Raw genomic sequence first — 12,846 nt, 5'->3', positions numbered from 1 at the left:
TTGAGTATGTTGTTCCCAAACTCTTCAAGAAATACTCTTCTCAGGTCTTTACTGAAGAGTTCTGCTCAGGCTCCTCTCAGTCCATCCAGCTCTGGTGCTGGTACATTGAGATTATGCCATGACAGTTTGTATGCCTAATCTTGAGATCAGTGCTTTCCATTTTAGGACTTTTTAATTTTTCTTCACTAATGGAAATGTCACCTGTCCCTTAGGAACATGGCCCTCAGTGTGCTAATGTCTTGGTTACTTTCTATACCATCTTATTTCTGTGCTTCTGCATTTTTCAAGAGTTGCCTTAAAATCTATGAAATACAACTTTTGTTCTATGTTCATTTCATTCCATTCCAAATTAGTTCAGTGTTCTAAAGTTCTTTGCTTCCTTTGATACACCCAGCTTAAAATAGCAGTAAATATTAAATTAGGCTAAATAGTTCTGAAGGTTTTTCCAGCTTGTTCTCTATAGTATATTCGAGTTGAACAATAGGCTTTAGATGGTCTGACAGGTTGCTAGCTGCTGCCTGCACTTCAGAAATAGTGCTGAAAACTCTGAGTAAAACTTTGGAGCAGCTATTTGCAGTGCAGGGATTTTATATATATATATATATATATTTAATTAATTTTAACTCTGAACAACACATTTAACCATAGGCTCTCTCTAGCCTGTGGAGGGAAGTAGGCCTCTCTGGAGGACAGTGCTCAAGTGCCTGTAGAAGGATGATGTGGTTTGCCCTCTGCCAACAGTGCTCCCCATTGAGTACAGAGGGAGCTTGGCCTGACTGTCTTGGAATTTAACCATTCACTTTTCTTCCCTGGTTTATGTCTGCAGAACGTCTGCTCCAGATTCCTAGTCCCAATAGAAATAGCTGGATTATAATATCAAACCACCCCAGTTTAATGTGGTGAGGAGAGTGAACATAGAGAGTAAGACTTTCTCACATCCTGTGTGAAGGAGTGTTTCATGGCTCATGGAGATGCCCTGTGAATTGTTCTGCAATAAAGCATATTTCAGAATTGTAGGAGACTGATACTGATCTGTGTTGCTTTTCATAAAGCAGAAAACATTGGCACAGATACACTCAAATTATGCTGCTATTTTGGAATCAATGTGCTTTAGAATCAATGTGCATGAAAAGCAGCTAACTTTTGAAAGGGAATCGTGATTTTGTGGGCAAAAAAGAAATCATAACAAATGCATCAAATCTTTTTCTGTATTTAAGTGTGTATGTATTCAAATATTTATACAAGCATGTGATTAATTTTATGCTGTTCTTTTAATCACCTGGGTGGCATATGTGACTGAAAGAAAATGACAGAAGAGCCTGATAATCTTGAATATAGAAATTTGTTCTGCTAAATTTGTTTTAGTTTCTCAGTTATAATTATTTTTCAATATCTGCTCAACACTGTATAATTATTTTTTATGCAAAGATTTCTATTAAAAAAAACTTATTTTCCTTTTGACTTGACCAAAAATGAGCACTCTGGTCCTCTTAGCCAAGCAAACTGTCCAAACAATTCTTTTGGAAGGTAAAAATATTCATATTCATGTGATTGAAGAACTATAAGAATGTCTTCCTAGTAGGAAGAAAAGTAGTGTTTCATTCCTTTTTCTATAATTTCTACTGTGGAGTGCATTTTGAGTTTGCAGATGTGGCTGGTTTCTTCTGGACTTCATTAATTACCCATAATGAATTAATTATGTTAATAACATAATTTGCTTGATATGATTAGTGTAGATTGAAGATTAATGTAGATCATGCCAGCAGAGTATGTCACTCATTTTTGCAATTCATCCAATTACCGGTAGCTTCAGTTTACCTAAAGCAGATTTATCAGACAGACATCCAGTCTTCATTAGGGAGCATTAGGAGATGGAGTGTTCCCAGCACTTCTTCTGGAGGCTGGTCACGCCGTGGTCCCTGCCTTGTGCCCACTGCTGTTGTTGCTACAGGTGCATAAGCTGAAAATGAAAAGTCAATAGTTCCAGCAGAGATGTCTGCAGTAAACTAATCAGCACCGGCTGGATTGAGATGTCCGGCTGGTATTTTGTGGAGAGGGTTTTTCTAAATTGCTTGTTGTCAAAATAAATACCAACAAAAATTGTCCTCAGGAGGATAGCACACAGTTTTGTCCTGCTCTTTGCTGTGGTTTAGCAGGGTATTTCAAAGTCCTGGCCTGTCCCTGTTACCTTTTCCAAATAACTATCTTAATAGTTGATGTGAATAAAATTCCTACCTTGACTCATGAACCTGCCAACATGTAGTTCAGAGAGAGCATGTGCAGCAAGGAGGGAGGTATTTCTGGAGAACCTAAACCATCAGATAGCTTTTTTTTTCCTCACAAAGTTTGTTTTAAATACTTCTCTGGCTTTGTTAGATTAAGACGAGGAGATAGTTATTTTTGGAACTCTAAATACTGCATGTTTTCTTTTTCCCAGGTAGGAATCAGTATTTGGAAACACTCAAATAACACCCCCCCACACACACACACCTTACAATCTGTATTTGTAGGGAATTCAGCTATAGTGTAACAAGATTAAAAAGTCTATGTGAGTCTCTTTTATGACCTGTGCCTTGCATTAAGTATACTTGACAAATTGCTCTGAATAATTTAATTTATTATGTCTTGATTTAGCTGCAGCTCTTGCAAGATTTATTTTAATATAGACTACTTTACCGTTATGTTTTAAAGATACCTTTCTCCTAAAATCACAGATGTGGTCTTAAAATTAATTGTTAGATTTTCCTTGGTTTTAATAAAATAATGAAAATACATGCCATTAAAATGTGTCAGTGGTTTGGCAAATGAAGAGGCCGAAGAGATGTCAGGGTTTTTTCATTTGATATGGCTCAGTTCATTAAAGTGCTTCTATTTCTGTTTCTTTGGTTACCACATTTCTTTTAATAAAAGAGGATAGTAAGGCACCCAATAAGTAAGTTTAGGGGTTTTTTTTCAAATATGAAGTAGGTAAATTAGGGCATTCAGTTGCCTATTGTGATTTACCCAAGTGGCATGTCACATGGAAGAAAATGTATCTGAACAGATGAAAGAAGCAATTGGATTATAAAACTTAACTTGCGGAAGCAAATATTTTAGAAGATATTTTGACTTTGCAGCTTCCTTTGATTTTCCTCTTTTAAATTTTACATCAGCATGAACAATTTTTGGTATGCCTATACATTGCTGAGATAAAACATCCTGATGAAATTATTTCTATTAATTTTGAATTATGTTTTTTGAATGTAATGCAAACTGTGAAAGTAGAAGCTTTGAATGATTAAGGAGCTCAGCTTCTCCTCTGTATTTCGCTTGTGCTTCTCTGCTTAGCCTTAGTGTGCATGAAGCTGGAGCCCTGAATTCCCCCTCTGCTCATCTTTGCTTTTAGTGTTGCTGCTGGCAGATCACGTCTAATAATCTTCACTCTAAACCTGACCATTTGCTTGATCAGGAAACACACATTTTCATCTATCTTTCAGTACTTAACTGGAAAGGAGGTGAAGACCTTTTCTTTTAAGTTTAAAAAACATCAAATGAAGGAGTGCATAGCATCAGTGGTATATACACTGCTCTAAGCAGTCTTTTTGAAGACAGGAAGACGGATTTTTTTAAAAATATTTGGGTAGTTGCCTTTCAGTGAAGTCAACAGCTCCTGCATCTCTTATTAGCCCCTAAGTATCTTTAAAATCAGATCAATTACTATGCATTAATTTTGTGCTTTCAGGCTGTGGTTGATGACTTATGTGGGTCAGGAAAAGCATTTTGCTCTGTACACTCTTAGCTAGGTAGATTCTGCTAGGCTTTACGTTTTAAAACACAACAGTTATTGTTTTTAAAGAGTCTTGTTTAAACACATTTGAAACTTTCTGAGGCAGTGTCTTGATTTCAGTGGAAACTTCTGACATCCAGCCAAGTCCACATCTGGCCAGTTCAGGTGTCTGAGTTGCTGAGATGAACCAACTCTCAAGTCCTCAGGGACTGATTTCTGAGGCTGTTCAGGCTGCTTTTTAGGGTATTGTATTAAAGGTTGTGAGGTTGTCAGGAGGAGAGCCAGCATATGTGTGGGGATAGACATCTACCAAAGACAGAGAAAGAGCTGGAACATCAAAGCAGATGGGTGAGGTCAGTTGGGCCAACCAAGCTCATTATTTTTTGGACTCCCTGAAAAGTATTTTCAAAAATGAAGCAAAAGCTGTTTTTTCTTTGTGCTACTGGTGAGTTAGAAGTACACTTGAGTGAGAACAGGGAAAGGATAGTGTACAATTCAGACTTTATTTTCTCTTCTGCCTGACATGGGACATGATTAAAACTAATAGATTTTTTTTTCAGCCTGGATTTTTCAGTGTTAGGTAATTTGTTCATTGTGCTACACTTAGACATGGTCTTGATGGAACTTCTGAGCCTCAGACCTTCTCCCTGTCTTGTACTGCTTCTACAGAAGCATTCAATAACCAGCAGTGGTCATTTGCCCCTAAGGTACTGGACTTTCCACCTCCAGCACCTCAGTGCCTATAGTCCCTTAGAGTGGGAGGCCTCATACTTCCTGAATGATCATGTTTTACCCGTTTAGTATCACCACTTCCTGGGCCAGTACCATTGGAATCCCTCCTTGTATTTGAGAAGTTTGCAGCTGAAGTTAAATAGGTTATTCTATTGCACTGAAAAGCTAATCATGATCTCTGTGTTTGGAAACAGATGCAGAGAACATGTGTGATAATGATGTTTGAAGGTGATTTCTGTTTCTCCTCAGTTCCTCAGAGGGTTCCCACAGCAGCCTGGGGCAGAGGTCTAGTCCTTTTGTCCTAGTCCTAGTACTTGGAGTACCCTTTAACCTTAACATTTATAACCAGTTCATGTGGGGAGTCAGTTGATGTCTCCTAAGACAGTGAACTGCTTTTTGACAAAGTTTTATCTTTTAATAGGAAAAAGTCCTGGATTGCTCTTCTCTACTGTGTGGGCCTTGTTGGGTGTAAAAATCCATTTGTTGTGATCAAATCTGTCTACAGAATGCAAGCATGTCTCTTTTTAAAGCTATTGTGGATTACATGTTAATTTTTTTATGACTTGATTTTATAATACTATTCATTAGGCCAAAGCAAATAGGAGCAGTGAAACTGGATCATTAGTAAGGCTTAAGCAAAGGCTAGAATTTATGGTGAATAAATGCATTTTCAGGCCATGTGTTCAAGTCACTTGGAAATAAATATTTCCACAGCTAATAGGATCTGTAGCATATCACTTTTTCTCCTTAAATTGGAGGAGATACATGACAGCATCTTGGAAATCACATGGATGTTTACATTCCTCAAAATAACCTATTAAGGGTGTCAGGTCAGTAATTAGTTGAAATCTCCCTTATGAACAGAGGAAGCCAAAAAAAAAAGAGGAAAATAATTGAAGATATATCTGTAAAAAGGCATTCTAAGTATGCAGTCTTTTGTCAAACCAGAATGATCTTGAAGTTTCTGTTTGCTTAATCTCCAGTTAAATCTCTCAGGGGGCTAAATGAGCTCCACTGTAAAATATATATTCCATAAAGAACTTTAGAGATCTGTTGTTACTGCCTGATGGGGATGAATCCATAGTGTAATAAAACCGTCTGATAGCAAAGCATTCTGATGAATTAAGTTCTAGAAGTCTGCCCTTTTATTTTACACGGGTAAAATTTTTCATTTACCACTGGTGCGGTGGGTATGTGCTTATACTGGGTCATGGTCTTCCAAAAGACTTTACAAGCAAGACATGTCTTTGCTGAAACAGACAGAGGTTTAATATGTATTAATAGTATTGTATTAATATTAATGTATATTAATAGTATAAGATAATCAGTGAAAGAAATACCAATATCTATATTTGAAACTATAGTGGGAGGGAAAAGAGGATTTCAGTAGGCCAGATTTCAAGCTGGACTTGTGTGGGTGATGAGGAAAAATTTGTCTTCTTTTATGAAGAAGCCCAGAAGATCTTACTTAAATGGCTGCAAGGATTTTGCTTATAACATACATCTTATCTGAAATGCAGTTTCCCCCAGCAGCAGAGTGCTTGCAATGCTGTGTACTGGGAAGTTGATTCAGTTCCAATTCAGAGGCAAGAATAAAACCTACCGAGTAGTTACTGTGGTTTTGTGCAGCAAATGTGTGCTTTACAGAGGCATTTGAGCTAATGATCAGGTGCAGCTCTGCTTTAAAATGGTGAGATTTGCAAGGATAGCAGGGTTTGATGGTACTGTTTGCTCACAGGCCTATTGTAGTAAGATGTAATGTCTTAAAAAGCACATGTGGTTTAAAAAATGGGATGGAAATGGAAGGAAATGTTCTTAAGTAATTAGCCTAAATATATATTTAGCTGTCATCATACCTCTAAAATGTTGTGTGTGGCTGCACTGGAAATATTTGTGGATGGCACAGGGCTGGCTAAGGAGCTGTGCCTTTGCTAATATTTAAGCAGATGATCTGAGCTGTGACTCATGTTTCGAGCAGTGGTATGTGGTGCCTGTAGTGTGCACAGGCTCATGAATGCCTTCATTCATCCCATCTGTTACGATGGCACCGTGCCCACATGGAAGTGGATTGGTCCCTTTCCTGGGAAGTGTAGTGCCAGACTGTTATGAGTTTGGATGGCAAGCTTATCTAACATTGCAAACAGCATCTCTGCTGCAGGAAATCCCATCTCAGTGTTAGGACTGAGGCTTTAATAGGTGACTTCATGTACCCTGGAGGATATTCTATGTGTTGAAAGAAACTACTGAAACATGGCAGAAGGAGGAAGGCTGCCCATCCCTCAGCATGGCAGGATACTGAGGGGAAGTATCTGATGGCTTGTTGCGTAGCAGAATTGCCAAGTGACAGCCCTAGACAGCTGTTGCAGTCAGGCAAGGGCAGATGGTGTTGTGCAGTGGAACAGATCAGATGGATCTCTTCACAATATCTCCTAGATGCTTGTTAATGGAATTAGCCCAAAAGGCATTATCTTGAATGGCTGTGTCATGTCCTGCATTGAACTGTGCAGAGTACTTGCAGAAAATTCTGAAGTTCAGTTTAAAAAGTACATAGTTTTCCTGTAAATTTCTTTGGGTTAAGTGAACAGAATTTTAAGATGAATTTAATTATTTGCAAATGGGAAAAAAAAACAACATTACTTTTGCATCACTTTTATCTAAAGTGGGTGACTTGCACCTCAGATCCATCAGAAGATGATGCTGATGCTCAAATTCTACACTCTGAATTTCATTTCCACCTATATAACATGGATAACATCCCTGTCCACAGCAGTAAGAACTAGATGGTCTATAAAGGTCCGTTCCAATCTAAACCTTAGCATGATTCAACAACCAAAGGCAAAAACAAGAAGAGTTCAAAAGTTTTGAAGACTTTGGGGCTTTCAGAGTTAAGGTCCTGCTCAAAATTTTTCATGTTTAGTTTTAGGATTTTTAGCATTGACAATATATGTATTTTTTTTAAGCTCTTTGGCTTCTGATCTTTTGAGACATTATAGTGTTGCCCATTTCCTCTCAACGTGAAGTATAGCAATTTGATGATTGTAGAAGAAAATGAGGTTTTGATCTATTCACATGACTTCTGTGGCTTCAGAATTGAAGTAAAATGTATTTGTCTTAAATACATTACAAGATTGTTACAGCTGGCTATAAAGTGCTTGGCTTAGTCCTAATGCAGATTATTAATTGACATATAGTGAAGCAAATTCCCTTAAATAAATGCTGTAGTGCCTTTCTAGGCAATGGAGATGTGTACTGGAAGCCTTTATTAAGCCAAGCTCCTGTCCAAGTAGCTGGAGCTGAACTTTTTCAAGGTACTTGATTTTATCCTTGAGTTATCTGTGGAACGTATATTAGTAGGCTGATTTACTAGACTCCCTAAAACAGTGTAGGAAGAAATTATGTGTTTGATTTAGGCAGATTGAATCCCATCAGTGCACCTTGGGGAAGTACACAGTATTTAAAATATTTTTTGCCTGGATCTGGTGCCAAGGTGAAGGGCAGAATTAACCATCTTTTAATGTGCACAGTAAAGGTAATCTGAAAGACAAAAGAGCATTTTGCAATGCACAGTTTTGCTGACTATTAACATTATAGCGCTGTAATAAGGTTGATTTTTTTTTTTTAATTAAGAATTTTTCTAAATGCTGTTTATCTTTTAAGAAGCAATGGCACTGAGCCTATAAAACTCATTCATTCCCAACTTTTTTGTGTAGATGAACTCTGTTATGATTTTGAATGTTCAGTTGTTCAGTGTTAGTTCTCTTTGCACTTTTACTTTGTTACCTGTTCTGATAAAGAAAATTTGCTGTAACATGTGAGGTGCTTTTATTGACTTCAGCTATTGTCTTTAGTTCTTTAGTGTGTGTGTGTCTGTTCATCATGTCAGATGAGTAACTGAGCTGGCTGATCGCTGTGTCAGCAAGCTAAGTCCCTCTTCCGTGTCCGTAATTCTCCAGCTCTAAACACACTTGACAGCTAGCTGGTGACCTTAGGAAGTCTTTTCATCTCTGACTCCACAAGTGGTAGTGTGACTACTGGAACAATGTTTTGGCAAGGACAGTAATAGCTTAAACCACGTTGAGTTTAAAAGCAAACATCTAAACGCATTTGTCCAAATGACAAAGACGAGTCACAGTTCATGAAGTCTCACGCATAGCTGCAGTAACTGGGATATGAACAGCCATTCTCTGGCTTATCTTCTTCTGGTTTCCAAATGATTTTCCCCAGATCTTTTTGTTTAAGTAGAAGAAACTGATGTCTAGTATTTAAGTGGATGCCAGGAGCCAGCAAAACTGATGATAACACATTTCTTTATGTACAGTAAAGATGTTTTGTTCCATCCATCAGCAAAACCTCACAGCATTTTTAAGAAGAGTGTGGTCTAATGTACCATAAATGCATAAAGAGAAAATGAAATATTGTCAGGTTTTTGGTGGGCAGGGTAGTCTTTTAGAACGGAGGGATTCCCTTGTTCTGAGAGCAGCCTGGATATGTGGGTGAATCTGGTGCTCGTCCTACACTCCTCACTTGGAGCTCAGCAACCTTTTGCTGCACATTTGTTGTCACTTGAAGAAGACAGCTCTGGAGATAACAGTAGGGAATGGGGGCTTTGATAAGGTAGAAGAGGCTGATGCAAAACAAACCCAAGACTTCTGTGTCATGTTCCTCTTTTTTTTTTGTTTGGGTTTTGGTTTTTTTGTTGTTTGGTTTGGTTTGGTTTTTTGGAGGGGGTTGTTTTGTTGTTGCTTTTGTTTCATTTGGTTTGTGTGTTTTGCTAGAGAGAGTGAGCAGTGGAGTGCAACAGTCATACTTTTGACCAGATTCTTTGCAAGAACTATATTTCACTTGGATTAAAAAGTTGAGCAAGTCTTCCAAGGATGTGTTTCTATAGCCCCTTGGCTCCAATGCAGTAAAGATTGTTCCATTTAAAAATTGTGCCTCTAAAATTCATGGTGTTTATAAGAGACATAATTGTGACAAGAGCTTAGAGAGGGCAGTCACCTGAACATCCTGGTGAGCTCTGATGGGAATGGGAATGACATATTCTTAGAATAGCCTTCTGCAATGCCTAAGAAGAAAGCAACATGTACATATTGTACATTCTGACTCTACAAAGCCTGGGTCCGTGACAGACCATGTACAAGAATAGGTAGAAATGGACACTGGCCCTTGTGGAGGCAGGGTTACAATTCTCTGTCATATAAACACAGGAAGATCCAAAAGAGACTCAGACTTGGATGAAGTCTTACATCTGCAGTATCCTTCACCACTGGTGAAGGAGGAGTTAAAATGTGTCTGTTTCAAAGGGGAAAATGAGAACAGTTTTCTCCAGCAGAGCCTTGCCTCTGCAGCCTTCCCGGTGAGCTGTCACACTAGCTCACACCAGGCTGCGTTTGAAGTGGTGGTTTCTTGGCTGATATCTAGCCAAATGCCTCAGCTGCTCATACAAATGATTCAATGCAAATCAATGAGATTTTCTAGACACAAGCAGTTAATGTTTCAACAAGCAGCAGCAGATGAAATTGCTGTGTCAGATTGCATGGCAAAGAGAGCTGTTGCCCTTGTTCAGAAAATTCTATGCCTGGAGAGTTTTCAGATCTTCCCATTTCAATTATCTGAAAAATTCTGCTTTCAAATCAACTTTGAAATGTTCAGAGTCTCTTAATGCCAATCTTTTTTTGACATAGTTTTTCTTGTTTGGAAGAGTCAAAAGATGAAACATGGTGTTTTCTACCCCCTGGCAAACCTCAGGAGACAAGTTACTGCTACAGACTTTTCTCAGGTTCTGCAACTGTCCTAATGTATTTAACTGTATGTTAGGAAACTGCTGCCATTCAGCATAATGTCCTGAGAAACTTTTTGTGGATATTCTGTTTGCCCAAGCATGGTCATGCAGATCTGGATGCATTTTGGTTTTCCAGCTGATTTTCCAAGGAGAAAAGCTGCTGCCTTTCCTACATGCGCAATTTGTCAGAATCCCAGAAAATGTCTACATTGAAGCATGTCAAATCAGGAAAAAGTTTTTCGCCCAAAGGATGGTTGGGCACTGGAACAGGCTCCCCAGGGCAGTGGTCACAGCACCAGCCTGACAGAGTTCAAGAGAATTGGGACAATACTCTCAGGCACACTCTTGGGGGGTCCTATGCAGTGCCAGTAGTTGGACTTGGTGATCCTTGTGGGTCCCTTCCAACTCAGTACATTGTGATTCTGCGTCAGTCCAATAACAGTGGAAAAAAAGCAGATTAAATTTTGCAGCACAGTTTGATTCAGCAAATCATATTTTTAAAAGAAATAGTTTGATTCTGCTGTATAAAAAAAGCATTCCAGTGAAACACAGCAGCTTCCATCTCTCTCAGCCCACATCTGCCATTTTTGCCCCCACTCTTCTGAAGAAGTCTGTGTCACCCAAAGGATGTAGTCCTGGGCTTTTGGCCAATATCCTGAACTTGAATTCCCACATAGAAGAGCATTTACTTAGGAAAATAATATGTGGCAGCCAGTAGGCACAATACCACCGCTGCTGCCAGAATGTACTGTCTGTAAATGAAGCTGTGACAGATGGCCTGAAATGTTTCAGTGCTTGCTTTCTCTAGACCAGGATTACCTAATTAATTTGTACTATGGTGCAGTGGGCTGTTTTATTAGATTCTGGTCAGACACATTGAATGCATGGGATCTAGGTTTGCAGGACCAAGCAGGGTCTACAAGTGGGGTAGGGGCAGTTTTCCAACAAATCCCTGGGACAGCAGGCTCCTTGGGACCAGATGAGTGGGAAGGAATATGGGATCAACCCTCAGGACACGAGGGACAATGTCTGCTGGAATGAGAAGTGGACTCCTGATTCAAATTGTGACTGAGTTCACTGAGCTATCCTTTTTTTAGAGAAGAGTAGTATTTCACTTAATAGTGAAGCTTCTATATGCACTCTACCTACAGAATTAGCTTTCTTTTACTGCTTATGGAGTGTTGTCCTTGTGTCCTTGTAGTCCTTAGTAGACAGGGAAAAAGGCTGGTAGGACATTTTTTATTTGGATTAGAGAAATACGTAGGTGAACAAAAAGGTTATTTTTCTTAAGAAGGTGGTGATTGATGCATGGAGAGATTTGATATAGCTTAGATGAAATACGCAGGGAAGAAAGAGTTAAATCTGTCATAAATATTTCCTATTTTGGATAGAAAGAAGCTAGTGCAATTATTTTTAGTTTGACAGAGAGAAAATGAGCAACTATCATTTTGCTAGGTTTATTAGGAGTGACTTTGAAGTGTAACCTAGTAAATACAGCCTATCAAACTAGAATTAAACCAGCTGCATATTACTTGAATAGCTCAGGGAAAAAGTCCTTGTCTGTTCTATCCTCCTCTCTGGGTACATGTTTTCACTCAGTTAAGAAAAGTCAGTGGAATTACATTTAAAAGTGTTGTCACTTCACAGTCTGTCACAGGGCTTTTGCCAACTCCCTTCAAAAAGGAGTTGGTGCCTAGAACTGTGCCAGCTGGTTGATCTGATCATCCCAACGCTTTACTAGAAAATCTAAATATACAGCAGTATGAGCTGAAATGTGTCTGCTGTCCTGTTTTGAAACTATTCTGCATTTGAATGAAGAACTACTTTCTCATGAAAGCAGTACTGAAGCTCTCTCTTTCTGTTCTATAGGTTGTCATTTTGTATTTTGAGCCAAGTATATTTCGCTGTATTCTCCTAAGATGGGTTCGTCTTCTGGGCTTTGCTACTGTTTATGGAACTGTGACACTCAAGCTGCACAGGTATTTCACATATTAATTTCCATCTCTGTGGGAGTATGTGCAATCTGTGTGGGTACTTAGATGGAAGAGCTGCAAATATCATAAACAAGTGCCATTTCTACTGTGTATTTCTCCTCAATTTTCCTGTTCAAATTATATGCTGCTAATCTGAATTGAGAGCTATGAATGCTGACAGGATTTGATTAAAAATATATATATACATTAACTGTTAAATTGTGAAAGAACCCCTTTTCACAGGAGGTGAATGTGTTTTCCTTGAATATACAAAATACAGAAGTATTCATGAAGTGTTCAAAAGTTTGACTGTGAAGTGTTTGCAGAGAGATGCTTTTGAAGTGTTTAGACACAGCAATGGTGGGTAAAGCAAAAGACTGGTGTATATACTTACTGTGTTTTCTTATGGCTTTTATGTCAAGGGCTATTTTCTTCAGGCAATCATAGCAGGCAAGCTGCAGACTCGCAAGCATCAGCACCTGCCAGCAAAAATAGGAGGCAATTTTTGGGTTCCATGGGGTTGGCAGTGCATTCACATGTGACTCAGAGATTTAATATTTAGAGGCTCAACTTCAAGTCCCACTTCTAGAGTC

At 38.7% G+C, this 12,846-nt stretch overlaps 1 protein-coding gene across 1 annotated transcript in view; it reads left to right on the top strand.

The window, feature by feature from the left end:
- GPR158 (G protein-coupled receptor 158) overlaps window positions 1-12,846 on the top strand; it is a 185,074-nt gene that overhangs the window by 120,243 nt on the left and 51,985 nt on the right. Inside the window, exon 6 of the mRNA XM_015620039.1 lies at window positions 12,150-12,259. Within this exon, the coding sequence (XP_015475525.1) occupies window positions 12,150-12,259 (110 nt within the window). The remainder of the gene's footprint in view (window positions 1-12,149; window positions 12,260-12,846) is intronic.

The sequence above is a fragment of the Parus major genome, chromosome 2, assembly GCF_001522545.3.
Source record: "Parus major isolate Abel chromosome 2, Parus_major1.1, whole genome shotgun sequence".
Classification (NCBI taxonomy): Eukaryota; Metazoa; Chordata; class Aves; order Passeriformes; family Paridae; genus Parus; species Parus major.
This window is presented reverse-complemented; position numbering and strand designations above follow the sequence as displayed.